Here is a 24,384-nt window from a genome sequence, read left to right as displayed (position 1 = left end):
CCTTATCCGGCCCATCAGATATTGGACGCTCCTATCATCTTCCCGTTGAGGGCTCCACGGGCGCCAACTCAGGCGTTTCTTCAGAGGAGCGTTGCTAAACTCCGGGAGGCCGATCCGAACTGGATCTGGCAGCGGGGCGTCATCCATATAGAACCACTCCGAAGGCCAGTATTCGGACGCCTTCTTCGGGGTTCCGGATAGATATCCGATCCCGGCGATGCGCCATATTTCGGCTCCGCCCACTTGATATATCGACCCCTCGTGAGAACGGGGTACGAGGCAAAACAATCTCTTCCACAACACAAAATGGGGCTCGATGCCCAAGAACAGCTCACAAAGAGCTACAAAGCCCGCAATATGCAAAATGGAGGCAGGTGTGAGGTGGTGAAGTTGGAGTCCATAGAACTCCAGGAGCCCCCGGAGAAACGGATGTATGGGAAATCCGAGTCCCCTTATTAGGTAGGGGACGAAGCATACCCGCTCTCCTTTAGAGGGATTGGAGACGCTCTCTGTCTGCTTCCCACCCTTGTAGGTGGCCAGTCCAGCTCGAACCGGAACTATAAAGGCTGGGGGAAGGTATCCCTCTGCTTGGAGCGTCACTAACTCGCTATGCGGGACTGAACATCTCCTCCAATCTCCTGGCTGAGGACTGGGAGCGCGAGAGGAGGATCCGTGTCGACTGTCCATGTTGGAATGGATTTTTGTCAGATGCGCTTTGATGAGTGCTTGCGGAAGGAGGATGGTGTGATTCGGATCTGGATCCTCGCCTCTCTTATAGGCGGCTTATTCGTGCAGCTAGGGGGGTAAAACGTAAAAATACCCTGGCTTTTCGCATTCGTACGAACGTGGAAGAGGGCCATTATTGGACGTGGAAGCCAAGGAGCGCAACATTTATAAGGAAACCGGACACTATTCGGCAAACACATGGAATATGGAGGAGAACCCGCCTTGCAAACGCCAAAGACAATATACACGCCGGAATCGTTGTCATTGAAGCCTGGTTCGGGGGCTACTGAGGGAGTCTCGGACTAGGGGGTGTCCGGATAGCCAAACTATCATCATCGGCCGGACTCCAAGACTATGAAGATACAAGATTGAAGACTTCGTCCCGTGTCCGGATGGGACTTTCCTTGGCGTGGAAGACAAGCTTGGCGATACGGATATGTAATCTCCTACCATTGTAACCGACTCTGTGTAACCCTGGCCCTCTCCGGTGTCTATATAAACCGGATGGCTTTAGTCCATAGGACGAACAACAATCATACCATAGGCTAGCTTCTAGGGTTTAGCCTCCTTGATCTCGTGGTAGATCTACTCTTGTAATACCCACATCATCAATATCAATCAAGCAGGACGTAGGGTTTTACCTCCATCAAGAGGGCCCGAACCTGGGTAAAACATCGTGTCCCTTGTCTCCTGTTACCATCCGCCTAGACACACAGTTCGGGACCCCCTACCCGAGATCCGCCGGTTTTGACACCGACACCGTGTATATAAGGGGACGACCTGCTGGTGGCTTAGGGCAAGAAACAACTCATCGAGAGCCGGGCATAGCATATCTCGCTCCCTGATCATCGAAACATCAATACCAACCCAACTAGACGTAGGCCTTACCTTCACCGTAAGGGGCCGAACTAGTATAAAAATCTCTCATGTCCTTTGTCCCGATTAACCCCTTTAAGCTTCCTAGTTGCGATGGCTCCACAACTAAGTCCTTTCACGAGGACATCTGACGTGACAATTACACGACAATTGGCGCCCACCGTGGGGCCAGCGCACGGTGGATTTGAGTTCTTGAAGGGCAACTTCAAAGGGCTCAAGGGATACGTAGTGGGCCGGATGACCAAGAGTCGTCGCGGCAAGATCTACATCGACGACGAAGGCTGGGGCCCCGACGCCAGCTCAATTGAGTACGGGTACCGGGTCCCCTTCGGAGGGACCACGTCTTCATCGGCCGGATTGGTGAGCCGGGACCTGAGCCGGACAACTGCACCGACCTCGTCGAGACGGCTCAGCGTGCGAAACCCGCTCGAGCTCAACCCGGCATGAAGCGTGTCTTTGTGGGCTGCATCCACGGAAAAGAGCTTACTGAAGGACCTGAAGATGGTGGTGAGACGACCATCCTCTCTGATGGTGATTCGTCCGCCGGTTCAACAGATTCACTGTATCAAGTACAAGATGGCGTGCTTGGGGGCTGTTCCGATGGCTTCAGTATTCCGGACCCCTGTGAGTCGCCGAATTGGGCAGGAGTCTTCATGGCTGGGACTCAACCCGGCCAAAACTCTATAGCCGCGGCTGCAATTATGTCCGGGATAGGAGCGGTTGGGGCAGGAGGCCCTGTGCGCCCGCCGGCTCAAGTGCTGATAGACCTCATGGACAAGCTTACGGCCCTGTTAACCGCCACGGTTATCCCTGCGAACAAAAATGAGCATGACGTGGAGGTGGCACGGGTACATGAGGAGATAGCTCAGGCCAAGGAGGCCTTGGCAGCTGAGGATACTAGACTAGCTACGGAGCGGGCGGCTCTCGACGCCCGGGCATAGCGGTTGCAGTCAGAGGCTTACCAGCTCACGATGAGCTTAAACGCGTCCAATGAGGTAATGAGGAGGAGACACCAGAAGACCCAATCCCGGTTACCTCCGAATTACGACCCTCAGGTTCTTTTCGCTACACCCGGAGCCGGCCCAAGTAACCCTCCAGATGCCAATCAGTTTATGACATCCGGAGCAGGAGGACCGGCTCAGCGTCGAGAGATGCCACCTCCTCATGTGAGCATGGCACCACCGCATTATGTGCCGATACCGAAGGGTCACTTTTCCAACCCCATGGAGAATTTAATCGCAGCATCAGCGCATCTGGCGGCTCTTTCAGTGGACAGTGATGATCCAACAGCGGTGGAGACCCGGAGGATCGGGGAACTTGTCCAGACGGCCCTAGCTCAGGAAGAGACCTATTCTTATAGCCGGGATAGGATTCATTCAACTCCTCCGCCTTGGTTAGCACCGCCTCGTCAGAACCGGAGCCCGAGTTACAGCAGGCACATTGAGTCCGAAGCTTTGTCAAGCAACGCCCAATGCCGTGACCAACATGGTGGCTATAACCCGGTGCAAGAGCGAGTACGTCAGGAGAACGAGCGGGCGGCTCAACAGGCGGCTCATCAGGATATTCCAGAGTATCCAACGACTTCTATTGAGATGGGAGTAGCCACCAGAACCGGTGGTGTTCCTTGTTTGATACCGGCCTTGTGCAACATGCGCCTGCCCAAGGACTTCAAGGGACCTCGAAAGGTGCCGAATTACACGGCCGACTTACAGCCTGGAGCATGGATTGAGAGTTATGAGATGGCCATGGAGCTGTTGGAAGTCAGTGAAGCGGCAATGGCTAAGTACTTCACCATGATGTTAGATGGAACGGCCCGGTCTTGGTTAAAAAGCCTGCCACCCAATTCCATTGGTTCGTGGGAGGAGTTAAAAGCCCATTTTATCCAGAACTTCAAGGACACCTGTAAGCAATCTATGTCAATCGTGGACTTGACGAATTGTAAGCAGGGGAAGGGTGAATCCAGCACCTATTGGGTACGCCGGATCAAGGAGATAATTCATTCATCTGATAAGATGGATGCCGGCTCTGCAGTCCTCATGTTGGAGAAAAATTGCAGCTTTGAGCCGCTGAGGTAGAAACTGGGGCGCCTTAAGCGTGACTTCAGGGATATGGGTACGCTGATGGCGGCTTTAGTCAAATATGCCGATTCTGATAGTACCAAGGATCCCGCATCTGACGATGAGAAGACAGGGAAGGGAAAAAGGAACGGCAACGGAAAGGGTCAACATCACAACCCGGTGAATCAAGGCGGCAATAAGCGTAAGGCGGACGGCAACCCGAAGCTTGTAGCCAACGCTAATACACAGGGTAACAATCAGAGACGTAAGGGTAAGTGGCCTCGATCCGGCGGGTCAGGCCCATCTCTTGAGCAGCTACTCAATGAGCCCTGCCCGAAACACGGCACCCGGGAGCACCCTGCTACACACCCATGGAAAGATTGCGCGATCATGAAGGCGTTTAAAAATTCCAATACCTTTGATGGTTGTCATGGATCTGGCGGTGGTTCAGGGGCTGGCGGCTTTCATGGCCCGGGCGGCGGTTCAAATTCCGGTTTTCAGGAACAGCCGGGTGGAAATAATCCGCAGCAATCTGGTCAGGGAGGACAACAGCAGCAGCAGTCGGGTTATCAGAGCCATCCGAAACAGTTGAGTGGTGGGCAGTACCATGTGTTTACCACTAGCTTATGCAAACCTAACCAGAAGGTTCATAAGAGGGTCGTAAATTCGGTTGAGCCGGCAATTCCTCGTTATTTAAGATGGTCAGAGCAACCCATCATTTGGAGCAGAGAGGATCACCCTCCACGCGTTGATAATCCGGGTCAGTTAGCCTTGGTGGTAGCACCCCAGGTTGGTGGATATAAATTCACTAAGGTACTTATGGACGGAGGTAGCAGCATCAATATACTCTATTATGAGACCTTTCAGCGTATGGGGTTGACTGAGAAGAATCTGAGAACATCCAACACTGTTTTCCATGGGGTGGTTCCAGGCAAGTCGGCTTACCCAGTTGGCAAGATTGAATTGGAGGTGGCCTTTGGAGATGAGTATGACTCCAGGGCTAAGAAGTTGACGTTTGAAGTGGTCAAAATCAGGAGTCCATATCACGCTCTGTTTGGGCGACCGGCTTATGCTAAGTTCATGGCATGTCCGTGTTACGTTTACTTACAGCTCAAGATGTCGGTTTACAAGGGCACCATCATTGTGTATGGGAGTCGAAAGGTGGCCTTGGAATGTGAAGAAGGCGACGCGGCTTACGCTGAGACTGCCTGTGCTACGGAGGAGCTCAAATTCTATCAAGACAATGTTGACCCGGCGGATATGACCTCCCTCAAGAAACCAACTACTGAGCATGACCCAGCGTTGAAGTTTAAATCGGCCGCTGAGACAAAGCTTGTTGACTTTACCCCGGGAGACGCCTCTAAGCAGTTCAGTATCAGTGCCAATTTGGATCCTAAATAGGAAAGCGCGCTCATCGAGTTCATCCGTGAGAACCGGGACATCTTTGCATGGAAACCTTCTGACATGTCGGGTGTACCAAGGGAACTCGCTGAGCACACTCTCAATATTGATCCGAAGTATAAGCCGGTCAGGCAGTTTCTCCGACGGTTCAACGAAGAGAGACGGAAAGCTATTGGGGAAGAGGTTGCCCGGCTCTTAGCGGCCGGGTTTATTGTTGAAGTTTTTCATCCGGAGTGGTTGGCTAACCCGGTGTTAGTGCTCAAGAAGAACGGCACTTGGCGGATGTGTGTGGATTACACGGACTTAAACAAGGCTTGTCCGGCTGATCCCTTTGCTCTTCCCCGTATTGATCAGATCATTGATGCTACGGCGGGTTGTGAACGTTTGAGCTTCTTGGATGCTTACTCTGGTTATCATCAGATCAAGATGGCAGTTAAGGACTAGGAGAAGACAGCTTTCATCACTCTGTTTGGGGCCTTCTGTTATGTATCTATGCCATTTGGACTCAAGAGTGCCCAGGCGACTTATCAGCGATGTGTGCAGAACTGTTTGCACGATCAAATTGGGCGTAATGTTCATGCTTATGTGGATGACATCGTGGTGAAGTCCAGAGAAAAGGAAACCTTAATATCCGACTTGAGAGAGACCTTTGACAATCTTCGGGTTTACAAGATGATGCTTAACCCGGCCAAGTGTGTGTTTGGTGTACCTGCAGGCAAGATCTTGGGTTTTCTGGTGTCAAACAGAGGCATTGAAGCTAATCCTAAGAAGATCACAGCGATTACCTCTCTAGCTAAACCGGCGTGTATCAATGATGTTCAGCGCCTGGCGGGACGTGTTGCTGCTTTAAGCCGGTTCATAAGCCGGTTAGGGGAGAAGGCCTTACCACTATATCAGATGATGAAGAAAACAGTCACTTCCGTCTGGAGCGATGCTGCTAACAGTGCCTTCGAAGATTTAAAGAGACAGTTGTCTGAGCCACCGGTTCTTGTGGCTCCCATTGATAGAGAGCCGCTATTGTTATATGTGGCTGCTAACTCGCGGGCCGTTAGTGTTGCCATCGTGGTGGAGCGTAAGGAGGCATGCAAGGAGCATCCGATTCAACGGCCGGTTTACTACATCAGCGAGGTGCTCATTGAGTCTAAACAAAGGTATCCACATTGGCAGAAGCTTGTTTATGGTGTGTTCATGGCAAACCGGAAGCTGAAGCAGTACTTCCAAAGTCATCCTATAACGGTGGTAAGTTCAGCTCCTTTGGGAGACATCATTCAGAACAGGGAGGCCACAGGACGAATCGCCAAGTGGGCTATTGAGCTTGGGCCTTATGATTTGAAGTATATGCCTCGTACTGCCATCAAATCTCAGGCCTTGGTGGACTTTATCAATGATTGGACAGAGTTGCAGGCACTTGAGGAGAAGCCGGATAATACGTATTGGACTATTCACTTTGATGGGTCCAGGCAGTTAGAAGGATCAGGGGCTGGAGTTGTTTTAACTTCCCCTCGAGGTGACAAATTTCGTTATGTGCTCCGACTCATGTTTCCCTTTACTAACAATGCAGCTGAGTACGAGGCCTTGCTCCATGGTCTCTGGATGGTGGATGGCCAAGGAAATGAATTTGAGCCGGGTAAGGTGTTTGGGCGACTCAGATCTCGTGGCTCAACAGGTCTCGGGCACGTGGGATCCTAAGGATCCCCTTATGGCGTCTTATCGTTGTGAAGTAGATGTTGTAGCTGGGCACTTCAAAGGGTATCAAGTGGAGCACATTGATAGAAGGAAGAATGAGGCGGCTGATGCGCTAAGCCGGTTGGGATCTCAACGTAAGCCAGTGCCGCCTAACACCTTTATTGATGTTTTGCATAATCCTTCTGTCAAGGTACCTACCGAGGAAGAGCTTGCCGTGCCAGACTCGGAGGCACAGTTGGTGGTCGCACTTCACGCCATCCCAGATTGGACATTGCCATACTTGGCTTATATGACCCAGGGAGAGCTGCATGAGGATGAGACCTTGGCGAGACAAATTCAGGCGGTCCAAGTCCATGACAATTGTTAATGGTGAGTTACATCACCTCAGTGTCACAGGGGCATTCCAGCGTTGTATGTCACCTGCGGAGGGTCAAGAGATACTTCAAGAGATCCATGAAGGAGATTCTGGTCACCATGTCGGCTCAAAATCTCTGGTGGACAAGGCTTTCCGTCATGGTTTTTATTGGCTGACGGCTCATGCTGATGCAGAGGATCTTGTTAGCAAATGTGACAGATGTCAAAAATTCTCACGATGAGCCCATGTGCCGGCTCAAGAATTGAGGATGATTCCAATTACTTGGTCGTTTGCAGTCTGGGGGTTGACATGGTGGGACCCTTCAAGAGGTCTAAGGATAAAAAGACACACCTCCTGGTGGCAGTGGATAAATTTACAAAGTGGATTGAGGCAGAGCCGGTCAGTCAGTGTGATGCAGCCACAACAGTTTAATTCATCAACAAGGTGATCTTTCGTTTTGGTTTTCCACATAGCATCATAACTGATAATGGCACTAATCTCTCCAAGGGTGCCATGGAAGAGTTCTGTCAGCGAGAGCATATCCGGCTTGACGTTTCAGCTGTTGCTCATCCTCAATCCAATGGTCAAGCAGAAAGAGCTAATCAGGAGATCTTAAGGGGTATCAAACCACGGCTCTTGGTCCCTTTACAGCGGACTCCGGGTTGTTGGGTGGAGGAGTTACCCTTTGTGCTGTGGAGCATCTGCTGTGGAGCATCAACACTACGCCTAATAGATCTACAGGTTATACGCCTTTCTTCATGGTTTATGGAGCAGAGGCAATTCTGCCAAGTGATATTCGGCATGATTCGCCCCATGTGGCGGCTTACGTTGAGGCTGATAATGAAAAAGCTCAATAGGAGGCACTTGACTTGTTGGATGAGGAGCGAGACTTGGCAATAGCCCGCTCAGCGATTTACCAGCAAGACCTTCTTCGCTATCACACCCGCCGGGTCATAAGCAGAACCTTTCAGGAAGGCGACTTAGTGCTCCGGCTCATCCAGGATCAGTCTGATATGCACAAGCTATCCCCTCCTTGAGAAGGACCCTTTGTGGTCAGCAAGAATCTGAACAACGGGTCATACTACCTCATTGATATTCGAGAGCACAAAGACTCACGTAAATCGGAGGAAGAGACCCGCCGGCCGTGGAACATAGCCCATCTTCGGCCTTACTATACTTAAGCCACCGGCTCTCAAGATGTATATATTTTGACGATGTATATATTATGAAGTAATAAAGCAGGACCTCTGTCCTTTTTTATTTACCCTCAAAAGTTTATATGTCTTTTTTGTCAGATGGTGGACACAACCAACAGGGAGCGGATCATATCTGAATCCGGCTTATGATCATATCTGAATCTAGCCATGATCACTTGGGGGCTTCCTGTTCAAACATAGGTCGTATCCGAACCAAAGAGAACATAGCTGTCGATACCCACTTGATCGGCATACTGCCAAACCTACTTGGGGGCTTCTTGATCATATTTGAATCACAGCTTAACCCCTTTTGGTCTGACGTGGATCATATTCGAATCAGCATCATTAAACAACTCTTATTGTCACTTAGGGGCTTCCTGTTCAAACATAGGTCGTATTCGAACCAAAGAGAACATAGCTGTCGATACCCACTTGATCGGCATTGCCAAGCCACTGGGGGCTATATGATCGTATCCGAATCTTAGCTTAACCCCTTTGGAACGGTTTACTGATCGTATTCGAATCAGAAGCCTGTAAATTATTTTGACTATCCTGCGACCTTGTGAAAGGCATTATGAGATGTTTTTTGTCTTTCCGGTTTAATATTGGTCACACGAGGTTGTTAAGTGCCAGGTGAGCATCATGTCAGCAGGAAAGATTATCAAAGGATCGCAGAATAAGGTGAGTAAATTCAACACACCACGGAAGCAAAAGCCAGAAATATATAGCAGTGCCGGCTTACGAAAGAATTGAGCACTAGGAACATGCGCGAAGGCATGTCAAACATTGGGAAGTTTTTTCTACCCTATTACAAGACTCCCCGAGTCTGAATAAATGAAGCATTGTTTTTTGCAAAAACACCTGGCGATTCACTCCTTCGGCGGGCTTGAAGACTCCAGGTTATCCTTCTCTGCTTCTCCGTCGGCTGTTTTGTCCTGGAAAGTTGACGAGGCCTAGTCAATGCCGTTCAAAGCTTCAAACTCAGCTTCATCATCTATTAAACCGGCTGGGTCCACTTCAGGGGCAAAAGTATGCTTACGAATTGGAGGGATCAGGCTGATTTGATCATATGGAGTGTTTGAAATTCTCCGATTCTCACTGTCATAAGCCGGCGCATACTTGCTAAGGTCAGTGTCGTTTCCAATAAGGGTTGCCACGGGACGTATGGCTTTGACGCAGGCGGTGAAATCATGGTCGTCAAATACAGTGTCGTCTTCCTTCAGACTTGGGTATCCAAGGGCAAGGTCGGCCGGGTCTAGTTCTGGGAGCCATGCTTTAGCCCGGCTCAATGCGGCTACGGCCCCGGCTCTTGAGGACGCCCGCCTTAAGTCTTGGATCCACTGAGGAAGAAAAGCGAGGCTCTTCAACACGTCTTGCAGAAGGCGGGGATGTGGAGTTGATAAGGCTACAATGGCCAAGGCGTGTTGTGACCCGGAGTATAGCTGTTCCACTAAGGTGTAAACTGCTTTAAGCTTGATCAGCATGTTTTGCTTCAGGTTGGTACTCCTGGGGCCTGTATGTGCACAAGCATAACAGTCAATCGTAAGTAATTATTACAATAGTCATTGTAAGGTTACAATGTTTGAGGTTTTGCACAATAACTTACCGAAGATGGCTAAGACCGTTTGAGATACCTACCGTTTTAAGTCGGACAGCTCGGTTGTTGCTTCTGCAAGAGATGCTTCTGCTATCTCGGCCCGAGTCACCAGGGAAGCCTTCTCATCAGCCCAAGCTTTCTTCTCCGACTCAAAATTCTTCTTCAACTTCTCATTTTCAGAGATGCTGAATTCAAATTTGGAGTTGGCCTTCTGAGTTTCAAGTTCTTGAGTTTCCAGACAACTCTTCAGGACAGTAAGCTCCGATTCAAATTGACTGGTGGTGGCCTGCATTGACACCACGTTATGGTAAGGATCACGGTAAGGTAACATTCAAGTCCCAAGCACTTTACAAGTAAATATACTTGGCACTTGGGGGCTAATGTAGGCTGAAGAATTTTAAACCTCCCATGACGGGTCACACATATTAAGTCTCAAGCACTTTACAAGTAAAGATACTTGACACTTGGGGGCTAATGTATATTGCAAATTTAAAAGCCTCATGTTATAACCGGGTTAAATAAATTCTTTTTGAGCTGGATAAGCTAACAAGTAAAGCAGATTTCTAAGTCTACAACATATTTATTCATAAGCAATAGACTTGGGGGCTGGTACAGTATGTAAGATTCAGGTAAAAAGTATAAGTTATACCTCAGATTTGTGTTGTATTTGTTTTACCATGTCAATTTCCAGGTCACGGATATTATGCACTTGATTCAGATAGCCCGAGACTATATCACCAATGCTTAAGTGAGTATAATTAGTAATGTCCTGCTTGGCTTTTCGGCGTTCGGCAAGTTCTTCCTTGGCAGTACATTTGGCAAGGACGGTAGGCCGCCCTAGTTCAACAAACTGAGACCTCACAATCTCAACTCCCGGTTCATTTGTCTTGACCGGGCTAGGAGTATTCGGGTCATTTGTGTTGAGAGTATCTTCGGCGGGCGGATCAGAGGTTGGCGCTGGAATATCAGAAGCCGGATCAGGCGGCGGTTAATGGTTAGAGCTGTCTGGAGAAGACGCATTAATCACCGGTTCAGTTACAATCGGGTCTTGGGACGGCTTATTCTTCTTCGCCCTCTTGCTGGGTTTCACTTGCATGCTGTTAACAAAAGCAGAAGGATGAATACGCAAGCATGGGTAAAGTAAAGTTCAAAGTGCATAAGGTTACATTACCCGGGAGCAGTTTTGAAAGCCGACATGTTTGACTGCATGGATTCACTGGAAGAAGGAGAGGTATCCTGATAATTGGAGTCAGACGAATTGAGAGGATGACGAATTAAGCCCGCTAAAGGTAAAACAGAATGTAAATCGGAGATAACCTCAGTCCGACGCTTCCTGGTTACGTCAGGTAAGCCGGAGGAGAGTTCCGCATCCTTGTTGTTCCGGGTCTGCCTCCGGTTCTCAAGCTGTTGTTGCTTCAAAAGAAATTGAGGATCTTGATAAGCAAGAGCATGTGAAAATCTTACTTTCCGGGCCACCCTTCGGATCTTTTGCTTTGGCAAAGGCTCTGAGTCGGAGGAGATTATAGTTACCTCTTCATTGGCTGCTTGACTGTTCCCCGTATCCTCCTAAAGGGATAGAATGTCAGACAGGTAATGACAAGGGAATTAAGAAAATTTAAAGATTACCTCTTCATCATCCGAAGAACTATCCTCCAATCTGAGTAAGTCGGAGGCGCTGGGTTTCTTCTTCTTCGAGGATCCCGTCTTGGCGGCTTTCCTTTCGGCTTTCTTGGTTCTCCTGGCTTGTTTGGCAGCCTCATGGTCGTATTTGACCTTCCAGAAGTTATCATCGGCCTGTGGAAAAGGATAAGGAATTATGAATACCAAAAAATGTATAATATAGCAGAGAGTATTTATTAAGATTGATAACTTACTGCAAGGGCCGGGTTCTTCTTGCAAAAGGGAAGTAAGCCGAAGGTGTTACTCGTCATAGTGCCCTCCTTCAGCAACGACTAGGTCGTAGCATCCACCACATCATCTGGTAAGTCGTCAGGACTATGGCGTAACGGGTCATCCTTTTCGCCTGTATAAGTACACATTAAGCCGGGACGGCGGCTTAATGGAAGTACTCGCCAAGAAACCTAGACTCGGACCAGATCGATGCCGTTTAAACCATTTCCCAAGAGAGCTTTGATCTTGTTGATGGTGGGATTGAGAGGCAGACGTTCAACGGCTGTCAGTTTGTCTGGTAGCGGATGGTTGGACTCAAGGCGCATGGCGCGAAAGCCGGGCAGAAGCTTCTCATCAGCCGGAGAAGTGTCCTGACAGTAGAACCATGTCTGGTTCCAAGATTTTGGGTGACTCGGCAGCTTAGCATAAGGAAAAAGACAGTCTCTCCGTCGCTGGATTGAGATGCCGCCAAGCTCAAGACTGGGCCCATTGGCACGTTCATTTTGCCGGTTCATGTAGAAAAGTTCCCTGAATAATAGCAGACTTGGCTCCTCTCCCAGGTACACCTCGCAGAAGACTTGGAAATTGCAAATATTTGACACGGAATTGGGTCCGATGTCTTGAGGTCTAAGGTCAAAGAAATTCAAAACCTCCCTGAAGAATTTTGAGCCGGGAGGAGCAAATCCCCGGCTCATATGATCCGTAAAAATTATTACCTCTCCTTCTTTGGGTTGAGGCTTTTCTTCAGACAGGTCAGGGGCATGATAAGACATGACCTCCTTTTTTGGCAGATGGCCAGATTTCACAAACTCAGCCAGTTTGCTCTTGGTAACTATGGATGGGACCCAATTGCAAGTTACAGGGGCCTTGGTAGCCTTAGGAGCCATGACAACAATTGGCCTATGGAAAAATAAGAAGATCCGGTTCAATTTTAACCCGGGAGAAAAATCCTAATTATTCAAGGTGGTGGCTTAATGAGGGTCCTAATGATATAAGGATGACTGTGCAACAATATTTAAGCCGCTACAAGTATCAAGAGAAGTTCAAAATTCTTCAGGTCATGAGGAGCAACTAAGGTTCTGTGTCAGTTATTTAAGCCGGACACCTGGATAGTTGTGTTTAAAGGCATTTAACATAAGGAATTTTCCGGGTGATAAACACAGGTTTCATAATCTTCTACAGATATTTAAGATCAAAGGTCTGTTCTGATAAGAAAATTTTCTAGACCTAAAGACTAACGCAGACGTGTTCATAGGCTCGAATGAGGCTTTTATATAGAGAAAGGGATCTGTTTTTTATCCAAAATAAGTGCGAAAACAACTACCGCGGCCATATTATATCGTTCTCAGATCAGACAAGGAGTCTAAGAGGAAAACTAACAAGGGTTTGGCTCTAATGGTGATGAACTCTGACGAACTCGAAGAAGCCCTAATGCGGATCTAAGCAAGGAATGGAAGGGAACTTACGGATCTGGATGGGCTGCGGAGGATCGTCGCGTTTCTCTGGTCCAACCAGGTCGATGCAGCGGCCTGAGACGGTGAAGACATGAAGCTCGACAGCGGCGGCAGCGGAGCTCGAGAGGAGGCGAGAGGAGGAAGACGACTGAAAGAGGGAAGAATGGAAGATCAGGGTCGCGCCTATTTATAAGAGAAGGATAACTGAGGCGGCGCGAGAAACGAGGAGATAAAATTTATTATCCAGCGACCCTAACGCCTCGATTCTCGGGATGGTTAGTAAAAATAAGTTTTATTGAAGATGACGTCACGGTGATTTAATCCAGATCCAGATGATGACGTCACGGCGGGTTAAAATCTTCATGCAAGACAAAAGACTAAGGACAGTTCCATAAGATATTTTAAGATTGACATGAACAGGTTCAAATCAATCTTGGGCCTAATGTTGGGGATATAACTATTTGTGTAAGCCGCCCAGGAGGGGCCGGGTTACGCAAAGAAGACTTACCAGAGAGAAGCCCAAGACCAAAGGTGAAGATGGCGGTTCATAGAGGGCTTAAGGCCCGCAGGCGACTTAAGGCCCGTTGTAATAAACCGCCATAGTAATATGACTTGTATCATAAGGTAGACTTAACTAGTCACCGAGCCGGACACTGTTTATAAGCCGGCCGGGACTCTGTAAGCCGCAGGACGTCAACCCGTGTATATAAGGGGACGACCTGCTGGCGGCTTAGGGCAAGAAACAACTCATCGAGAGCCGGGCATAGCGTATCTTGCTCCCTGGTCATCGAAACATCAATACCAACCCAACTAGACGTATGCCTTACCTTCACCGTAAGGGGCCGACCTAGTATAAAAACCTCTCGTGTCCTTTGTCCCGATTAACCCCTTCAAGCTTCCTAGTTGCGATGGCTCCACAACTAAGTCCTTTCACGAGGACATCTGACGTGATAATTCCACGACAGCTCCCGTCCATGGCGATGAGCTGCAAGGCAAAGAACGTCGCCCGGAGGGAGCGACGAAGGAAGCAGCGCGAGCGGGAAGTGGTAGCCAAGGATGTTGAGCACACCGATGAGGATGTGTCCCTTTCATTGTGCCCGGTCACCCTACATCCATCCATCCTGCCGCTGACAAGGAAGCCACCGCCCGCCCGCGATCAACAATGATCCGACGACTGCCTAGACGATTCTCGACGCATTTTCGTAAACGGAGGCGCAGGGCGACGAGGTGTGTGACTCACTGCAACTCCGACGGACGTGGACGAGCATGGATGGTGTCGGCTCCCGGTCTACCCACATCATGTTCGACGGAATGTCCCAGTAGGAGACGGTTCAAATTTTGCTCCATTTGGTATCGCTTCGTTCGTTATATAGTTGCTATGCCATTGGACCAAATAATTGCATATGCCATTGAATTAATTAGTTGCATATTTTGTTAGTTTATTTGGAATCATGACCATTATAAAAGAATTTCACGTCAGGCATGATCACTGTGGGTCAGCATCCTACGGACCCTATGGAATGACTCGCGGGATCCAAATTGTCCTATGTTTGGTGTTGAGAGAACATCGCGCACTAACAAGAAAAGAACGACAACGATACCCAAGGCAAGAGGTCCGACATTCATAACATTTGAGGATGCTTTGTTGGTTAAATCTTGGTTGGCCACAAACATGGAAACAAGAGGACAACAAGTATTAGGAAAAGATCCACAAACACTATCATGAAAATAAGGAATACGTGGTGCCGCATCTTATAAATACCACTTGCAATGTGGCCTCTCTCCAACATAGATGACCCACCATCCAAGATAGCGTGAACAAGTTTGTCGACCACTATGCTTCCGTGCTTGGCCTAAATTAAAGTGGAATTAGAGTCCAAAGTCACGTAAGTTGAATTGCTTCATTTCGTCATAATTTGCATTGCTAGTGTTTATGTCCGATTACTTTATTGTTTGATGGATAGTGTTGGCGGCCACTTCGAACCAACAAACCGAGAAGAAACCATTCAGTTTTAGCTATTGTTGGATGAAATTGAATGGCCAACCAAAGTGGAATTAACTTGTGTAAGACCTCAAAATTGGCAACAAGAGGTTGAAGAAAAATGATGGTTCAAACTCCAATCAATCCATTGGATTGGATGCTGAAGATGAAGAAGTTGTTGGGAAGAATGGTGACGGTAGAGAAATCTGTCAATACCCTTGGTAGGGTGGCGAATGCGGCCAGAAGTGTCAGAGCGGAGGTCGCACAAGGGGGTTACCTAGGTTCGGCCCTCTTATTGAGATAAGATGCTGCATCATGCTTCTGATTTGTATTCATGGTGGTGCACCTCGTACGAGGGGGTTACAGTGTAGAAAAGAATACGGCTACCGAGATTACAATCGGTGTTGTAGATTAGAATGGCTACCCCTAGCCCCGCTTATATAGACGACTGAGGGCTAATGTTTACATTGGGGGTCTAACCAACCTCACGCCGCCGCCATCTTGGCTTGCACGCCAAGATGATCTCTCGATCTCTACCTGGGCCTCTGCCCCCTTCAAGAATGAAAACGCATGCGGGCTCCTCAACAACCGTGGCATGTCTTCACGAGTCCAACGTCAAGGGGTTTTCGAGCCTACTGAGTGCACGGCTTGTGGAACAACACCTTTATGAGTTCAGAATGACCAGCAGGGAGCTCCGAGGGCTCGGGCTTCCCAGCGTGCTCCATTTATCCTGAGGCCTTTGTGGCATTAGGTTGTATGTCCACCTGCATGTTCTTCATTGTTTTGGAGTGTCGCGCCTTGAGATCTGCATGCCTAGGTACCGTGACTTCATAGTTTCGGGGTACCTCATCTTGAGCTTTGCGCTCTAGTTATCGAGGCGTCGCCAGCCCACGTCTTGTCATGTCCCGTTATTAATGGCAAGAAAACTGAAAACATTAGTCCGATAATATATATGTTGACATGAATTACCAAAACCACCAAGTAATCAAACGTGCTTTCAGTACGCGATGGCTTCGTATTTGGTCTATCCTGCGAAGACTAGAGGACATCAACCCATTTATGATAACGTCAACCCGACTGAAGCATAGGGTCAGAAAGTTTTTCTCCCATCATGGATGATGGTATACTCTTGGATAGAATCTACCTCATCTTAGGTTGGCGTTTTTTGTTGTAAAATATTTGTTTTTGTTATTGTTTGAACGAGTTGTCTGTGTAATATGCAGAGGCCGGACATTCACTCAGTTCAATTGTATCACGTCGATATATCAGTCCTCCACATATGAGTCGTGGCTAATCGATGATGTTTTTTCTCTTTCAAATCAGCACATTTCGATCTTTGCTGTAGTTACTGATATCACATGAAAGTTCATTTTAAATAATAAGCTGATGAATCACTGAAAATACGCAAATTTACAGGGGAATGTTACAAATCATGGTGGAAAATCAAAACCCCTAGTAGAAGTACAAAATAAAGATCACAAATACCCCCCAAATGGCAGGAACTGAGAATAGAACGTGTGGGCAGCCTTCAATATCCCTGGTGTTTGTATCTTTGCCGGTCATTAGCACATTGGAAGATCAACTGGAGGCGCCTCCAGTGACTGTAGCTCGCCATACCCGTCCTCGACCAGAAACGCCATTGCCAGGCCCCAGGTGATGTGCACATCGAGATGGCAATGCATGAGCCACACCCCCGGGTTGTCGGCGCGGAACCGGATGACCGCCCAGCCGTTCACCGGCACCGCCACGGTGTTCCTCTGCGGTGGGTTCTCGAGGTTGAACTTCGCGGCGTCCTTCTCGGCGTCGTAGTTGCCGAAGCCCTCGGCGAGGATGTAGAAGTCGTAGCCGTGGAGGTGGATGGGGTGGTTCTCCGGCGTGACGATGCTGGTGTCCTGCAGGACGACCTGCACCACGGAGCCGAACCTGAGCTTGTACAGCTTGGTCGCCGGGATCGGCTGCCACAGGCTTTGGCTGACGTTCTGCGCCGTGTAGTCGAACTGCACCGGCGGGTTGGCCGGGAAGTCGGTGGTGTACACGCCCGGCATGTCGTAGTAGTGCGCGTGGAGGAGGGAGGTGGCCTTGGGGAAGACGAACGAGACGTTGTTCATGCTGGCCGTGAAGCGGGTGTTGTTGTTCGGCCCGGCGCACAGCTGCCCCGGCTCGCAGTTGAACAGCCCGAGGCCGACGGTGAAGAAGAGGTTCTCGTCGACGGGGCTGGGTATCTCGACCTTTCGCGGGCTCTTGATGCCCGCGGCGAAGGCCGTGGCGGCGCCGGTGTCGTTGAAGGCCGGGAGGGTCGGGAACGCCGGCGGGATCGAGGGGCCGAAGTCGGTGGTGCAGCCGCAGTCGTACTCGAGGATGGCGGTGGTGGTGGTGTTGTCGAACGCCACGCCCTGCGTGGTGACGTAGCCGCGCGCGGCGATGTAGTACCGCGTGGGCGCCTGGTCCATGGTGACGAGCACGTCGGTGGTCTGGCCCGGCGCGATCATGAGCACGGAGGTGACGAACGGCTTGGTGTAGGACGCGTCGACGCCGACGACCGTCATCTTGTGGCTGGCGATGGAGACGAAGAGCTCATGGTTGAGCGCAGAGTTGATGAACCGCAGCAGCGCCGTCTCCCCGGGCTTCACCGAGATCGCCGTGGTGTCTGCCAAGAGCCAAAGCGAACGACACACACGTCGTCAGTTTACATGTTCGTGTCACGCACGATGGCTGCATCGATCGCCAGCGAGATCAGTAGCTAGCGGTACCTTGGCGGGAGCAGTTGTAGAGGTCGCCGGGCTGGCCGTTGACGGTGAAGGCGTCGGAGACGTTGGGCGCGCCGCCGGTCCTCTGCGCCTCGCGGATGACCTCGACGGGGTTGGCGTTCCACCACTCGCCGAGGAGGATGGGGACCTCGCGGGCGGGCTTGTCGAAGGGGTAGGGCTTGTCCTCCCGGGGCCGGATGATGAGCGCGCCGTAGACGGTGGCCCGGAGCCAGGAGCTGTGGGCGTGCCACCACAGGGTGCCCTCCTGGCCCTCGATGGTGAAGCGGTACTTGTAGCTGCCGCCGGGCTTGATGGGGCACTGCGTCACGAACTCGGGCCCGTCCGCCCACCCCGTCCTGAACTGCCGGATGCCGTGCCAGTGGATGGTGACGTTGTACTGCGCCTGGTTGACGACGTTGACGACCAGCGTGTCCCCCTCCCGGACCTCCAGCGTCGGCCCCGGGAACTGCCCGTTCACCGTGATGATGTTGTGCTCCTCGCACAGCCTCTTCACCGGCGTCTCTTGGACCTTCACAACACAAAACAAACAATCAGCAAAGCCGTACCCCAGAAATGTTGCTTAGAACCATGGTCTGCATTGCTAGTAGGAGAGACAGGGAGGTAGCTAGGAATAGGATGACGTACGATGAACTCGTGGTGGTGCACTTTGGTGGCGCCGGCGAGCAGGGCGGACGCGAGGCAGCCGAGGAAAAGGAGCAGCCCGGAGGACGCCATTGCCGGTCCACCGATCGCTGATCGGTGATCGCCGATCTCCTCGTCTACGCCGGCGCTCTCTGAGATGGGGTGCTAGCTAGCTAGAGAAGGTCTTCTTGTTGTGGCTGAAGGCTCGAGTTGAGTTGGCGATGAGACTTCCAGCGTCGAGGGGGCGGTATATATAGCGTTCGGAGGAGCAGGGTTCAAATGCGCTCGTCGTCGTGTTCCTGCCGTCCGGCCTGCAGCTGCGGGTTGATCGATTAGGTTGTGATTTTTCTGCGTGGGGAAGCTTTTCGCGGGCGGCCATGCTGCATCGAAGTGACCTGCTTCGATCGAAGCCCTCGTGTGTCATGTCAACCCTGCAGATGGTTTGGTGCACCCACTGGAGTGCCCCCGGTTGGCGCATGCGCAGTGGTTTCACGGAGCAAGCGACTTACTTGAGAATGACACGAAAGGTGCGTTTTACTTTCCACCGTGCTTTTCATGTGTGTCACATCCAGTTCGGTTACACGACTCACTTGATCTGCGTCTGTCTGGAAACATTATTGCTCATTTAACGGTCGGTAGTCATAGCAAAATGACATTAACGGTCGGTATATAGGGACGTGGAGTTTCTAGCCCGAGCTCAAACGAGCTCGGGTGAACAGAAAAAATCGAAAATTTTGAAAAAAAAAATTGATATTTTTTTGGGTGCAAACATTGACAAAATATTTACGTGCTCACAAAATTTCAAGATCTTGAAATCACATTTTTGAAAGCCGTGGAAGAAACAAAATTGATACTCCAAAAATATTATCTTCAAAAGCATTTTGAAGTGCTGATTTTGTTTTTTTGCCATGACTTTCAGAAATGTCTTTTCAAGATGAGATTTTGCAAGCACGTAAAACTTTGTCAATGTTTGCATAAATAAATTCAGATTTTTTGAACCTTTTTTTTCATTTTCTTTGGATTTTACTGTTCATCCCGAGCTCAAATGAGCTCGGGAGCAGAAGATGACTTTTGGGTAAATATGGATTACTTTTCTCTCGACTTGTGTCCACCTTCGCCGTTTTCAAAGCTTTTTCACAAAGTTGACATTGTGAGCTTCAATCAGTGGTATGCAAATCTTCTCGGTCTTTGTTTCAATTTTACACTGTTGATTTGTGGTTTTGGAAGCTACATCATGCAGATGAAGTATGGTTCTGACTTGTGTCTATAGATGAAATGCCACTCGAGAGATGTGTTTTCTTGGAGGTATTTCCAACAAGTATAGAGATTTTTTTTAGCGAAATAATGTGGTATGGAGCTTGAAGGGTTAGATAACCCACACCTCACTTCCCCTATCCAAGGCAGCGGCAACCCAGCCGGCGATGTCGACCCATCTACAGTTAAGCATACCCACCGTACATACAGAACCCGCATGCGAGCAATGTCCCATGCGGCACAACAGTCAAATTAAAACAAATTGACAAATGGATAGGCACGTCTAAATAATGCACAAAGTGGTTAAATAATAAAATAGGTGTACTCTGGTCATTTAATGCATCAAAAATGATATCTAACAAATTGTTTTTTATGTTCGAGGGATTTTTCATCCTTCACAGGCATCTTTTTTCCCAATAGAAACTTTCGTTCTATTCATAATCAATTATGGTAATACAAAGAACATCAGAGATAACCCAAAATTATAACTAGGTCCGTGGACCACTTAGCGACGACTACAAGCACCGGAGTGAGCTGAAGACGCGCCGCCGTCAAAGTTTTCCTCCATCACGAGAGACGGGCAAATCTTGTTGTAATAGACAGTCAGGAAGTCGTCGTGCTAAGGCCACACAGAACCAACACATGAGAGCAGCAATCATCACCGATAAAGAGAGTTATAGATTGTAAACACTCAAACAAAGATGGGCAAAGATCGGATGCAAACAGATCCATCGAAGATCATAACCGATCAAATCCCACGAGATCTGAGAGAGACACACCTCCACACGGTCTTCAACCATGCTAGACGCGTGCCACATCACCTCAACCAAGATGTTGAACCTAACACCGGTGAGGGGGTGATGTCCTCCACACCTCCACGGCCCAAAGGCCGGATGACGCCGACGAAAAGAGGAGGACAACCTGGGGTCTTTTCGTGTGGAGGAGGAAGGAACGCGTCCCTCACAGGCATCTCTAATTTCAAATGTTACAAAAGGTCAGCGGAGTTTGCTCACCATCTTTTTCCCGATCGGTTAATCTGCCGCTGTCAGAAGCTAGCGAAGGCAGAGAGCATACGGGCTACGCTTCATACCATCGCTTGCCAAGGCTTGTGGACAAAGCAACCTGGTATTGAAATCCAATGATTAGGAGTCAACCTTGACATTTTCTACCATTCAATCTGTCCTACGAATGGTTGGCCAAATGGCCACCATAAAGATGCTTAGACTGAACTTGGTCGAAATGTGTGTGTATGTGTATGAGCTGAAGTCTTTTTGCATTGACCTCAGTACCAAAGAGGTGGATTTGGTAAGCTACATTGCTGCAGGTGTCAAATATTTGTTCCAACAAATCAATCAATCTTGTGACGATGGCAACAATGGCAACCACACCTGATTGCTCAGTCCCACATGCCAAGCCTGCCTCGCGCCTCCTTGGAAGCTAAGGCTATGCAACACCTCAGCCCGCCATGAGACGAGTTCCCAACCCCTCCATCCATCCATCCATATACGACTCCCCCGAAGAGTTTGGTACCGATCAGCTCAAAGTCTACGACCGCGTAACTCTGAAATAGTATGAAATTTCTCAAGTGAGCTTTTTAAAACCGGGTGTTCCTTTCACGCGCAACAACAAAAGAACGGAGCCCTTTTGAATTCGTTCAGTAAGAAACGCCGAGGTGCGAAATGCGTCAGAGGATCTATCTGATATGATCTGGTCTGGTCTGGTGAGTTAGGAATGGCAGGTGAGAACAACAAAATAGCGCAAAACAACAACCCCGATCCACCCCCCAAAAGCCCCAACCGACTGGAGAAAATTGTCCAGATAAGTACAGTAGCTGGGCGTGCAATCATCCCTGACAGCGCCACTTGATTGGTGATTATTGTGTCTGATAGAGTAGATAATTTCTTATTGTCCCTCCATGCCGCATGTGCCTGATTTCCTTTTTGGCGGAACGGTTTCGGCGGTTGGAGAAAAATGACAGGCGCCGCTGCGCATGGACCTTATTTAATTGTGGTATAAGGGTTGGTTAAGGCATGCTCAATGTCTTCTAACCACAACTGCAAATGCACTTTTACTCCGTAGTTTATGAAGTTGTTAATCTATCCGCTGGAGACTTGGGTTTCAATTTATCCTTGTGCTACGGTTTTAGTACTACCATCTGGGTTCTGGCTATGCAGATCGAGTATAAACTTGGTTCACGTAGTTCTTCAATGTTAGTTTTCTATAGTGTCGACGCCGGTATGACGAATAAGAGAATCTACAACTGGGCCCATCAAATCCTCTATACGTCCGGATGGACAGTTCGATCACTGCTCGATCACGAAAATGCCACTCAATCGAACCCCTCAAATCAATCATATACGTCCGGTTTGTCCGGCACCCCTACGCCCAGCCCATATGTGAGGCAGATATGAGGGTGCCCGGACGCGTCCACCACATCTAATTGACAGGTGGGCCCCATGTGTCCGTTGGAAGGTCCCAAGTCGGCATTCACGCCGCCGCTCTGGCGGGCCACTCAAGGGGCCAAGCCCGATTATTTAAGCCAGACGGCGAGCCTCAACCCTAGCCACTCCCATCTCATCTCCTACCTACTACAAAATGCTAACCCCGAAGTGTCGACTGGAGATCCAAATGAAGATGCACGCACGACGCGCCGCTCGCATTGCGGCCGACCTGTAGCCGAACTCTCCAGGGGAAGAAGAGGATGCAGTGCCGGAGCAGGAGGAGGTGGAGGCGCCATACACTAGTAGAAAAAGGGCCTATTGTCCCGGTTCGTAAGGGCCATTTGTCCCGGTTATTGAACCGGGACTAAAGTGTCGGTACTAATGCCCTAGACCTTTAGTCCCGGTTCTTATACAAACCGGGACAGATGGGCCTCCACGTGGCCGGGCGGCGAGCCCAGGTAGGAGGCCCTTTGGTCCCGGTCGACGGTACGTACTATACGTATAGAGAGGACTAGACACGCTAGCTAGTAAGCAAATGAAGGAAATAAAAGATCGTCATGAACATATGCATACAAAGAGAAGTGATATCGACCACCTCTCCTTCTCTGAGAGATTGGTCGAACAACAAGTTCTCGTATATCTATCCGACGCTACTGGCTACATATATACAATATAATTATCTCTTACAATATTGTCGGCGTTCTGGGAACGGGGGTACCCAGACTTGCCTGCCTACGGCCTGCGGCGTGGCTCAAGGAGTGGCCCATTATGGCCCATCTTCATCGACACATGCTCAAGACCCTCACGAGGGGCCGAGCCTCGCGGGGCGGACGACAGGAAGCTTCCTCAGGCACAGCCTCGTCAGGCTGGCTCGCGAGGAGGCGGAAAGATCAAGGCGGGGTACCTCACGAGGTGCCCATGACACAAGCCATGATGACCGAAGCCAGGCGGGCGCCGGCCTGCGCAGAGTCCTTGTTTCCTCTTTGGTGCAAAGGGGGCAAGCGCAGGCATGGGTATCAAGCAAAGGCAACCATTTCGGTGCAATAAGACCAAGACCAGCAGAACGGCAGGATGGAGGTCATCGTGGAGCCCAAGCCGGCATCATCATCAGAGCCTTTGGCAGGCGAGGACCAACTTTAGTCAGGATAAGTGTACTAGATGTTCCCCTTCAAAATGGCCAATTGTTGGCGCCCTTCCCGCTCAATATTTGGGAAGAGGACCAGGGTCTCGCTCTATAAATAGGACTAGCCACCACAGTAGAAGGGGATTCAATCCGGATTCAATCCTCCCCAAGAGGCGTCACCTCCACAAAAACTCCTCCCCTCGCGAGGCAGTTCTTCCTTTGTATTGTTCATCATCAGACCCCGAGGCAATCCACCACACCACAAACTAGAGTAGGGTATTACACCATCATGGTGGCCCGAACTAGTATAAACCTCGTGTACCTTGTGTTGTTCTTCGTGTAGTTTAGATCCTTGCGAGGCGACGAGACGTGAGTTGGTAGAGGGAGTGATCTCCGCGCGCACCCCAGAGTTCGAACCTTAAGGGTCCGCCGGAACCCGAAATCCGACATTTGGCACGCTAGGTAGGGGTGTGCCGGAATCCGCCTTCCGCCACCTTGTGTTTCGCCGTTCATCGCATCCATGTCTGACGCTCGTCGAGCCCGCACCGAGCGCCGGGCTGCTCTCGCCACCCGCGTCGCCCAAACGGCGCCCATCGGCGGATGCCCCCGTCGTTCCCCGTCGCATGCCGTCAACGCCGCCACCGGCCCGGCGGGGAACGAACAGCAGGCGTCGTACCTGCATCCTTCGGTGCAGCGAGAAGGCCGCACCGCCACTCCGTCGCTGACTCCAGCCGGTTCGTCGTCCCACGTCCGTCGCGCTCCTGCGGACACGCACGCCGCGCTGCTCCTGGCGCGGGAGCTCCTGCACTACCGTCCCATCGACGACCTCTACGACGAGTGGATCGCCAGCATCACCGAGCTCGTCAGCGCCGCCGTGGGCTCCCCTGCACCGTCCCTCTCGCTGCACCGCCCCCTGCCCTGCGCGGGAAACGCAGCTCCGGAGGTGCCTCAGCCGCCT

General features: G+C 50.1%; 1 protein-coding gene across 1 annotated transcript; it reads right to left on the bottom strand.

The window, feature by feature from the left end:
- Positions 1-16,568: 16,568 nt before the first annotated feature.
- Positions 16,569-18,818, bottom strand: LOC123071258 (laccase-3). Its single transcript, XM_044494788.1, has 3 exons — positions 18,612-18,818; positions 17,970-18,495; positions 16,569-17,866 (listed from the first exon to the last, which is right to left on the bottom strand). The coding sequence occupies exons 1-3, from the start codon at positions 18,699-18,701 to the stop codon at positions 16,782-16,784; spliced, it is 1,701 nt and encodes a 566-aa protein (XP_044350723.1). The 5' UTR covers positions 18,702-18,818; the 3' UTR covers positions 16,569-16,781.
- Positions 18,819-24,384: the final 5,566 nt, after the last annotated feature.

Source organism: Triticum aestivum, chromosome 3B (assembly GCF_018294505.1).
Source record: "Triticum aestivum cultivar Chinese Spring chromosome 3B, IWGSC CS RefSeq v2.1, whole genome shotgun sequence".
In the NCBI taxonomy this organism is placed as follows: Eukaryota; Viridiplantae; Streptophyta; class Magnoliopsida; order Poales; family Poaceae; genus Triticum; species Triticum aestivum.
This window is presented reverse-complemented; position numbering and strand designations above follow the sequence as displayed.

Excerpts from the sequence above, each read along its gene's own strand:
- LOC123071258 (XM_044494788.1), bottom strand. The coding sequence starts at position 18,701 with ATGGCGTCCTCCGGGCTGCTCCTTTTCCTCGGCTGCCTCGCGTCCGCC. Across the intron at positions 18,496-18,611 it reads TGCACCACCACGAGTTCATC|GTCCAAGAGACGCCGGTGAA; the intron begins GTACGTCATCCT and ends TGTGTTGTGAAG. Across the intron at positions 17,867-17,969 it reads CTACAACTGCTCCCGCCAAG|ACACCACGGCGATCTCGGTG; the intron begins GTACCGCTAGCT and ends GGCTCTTGGCAG.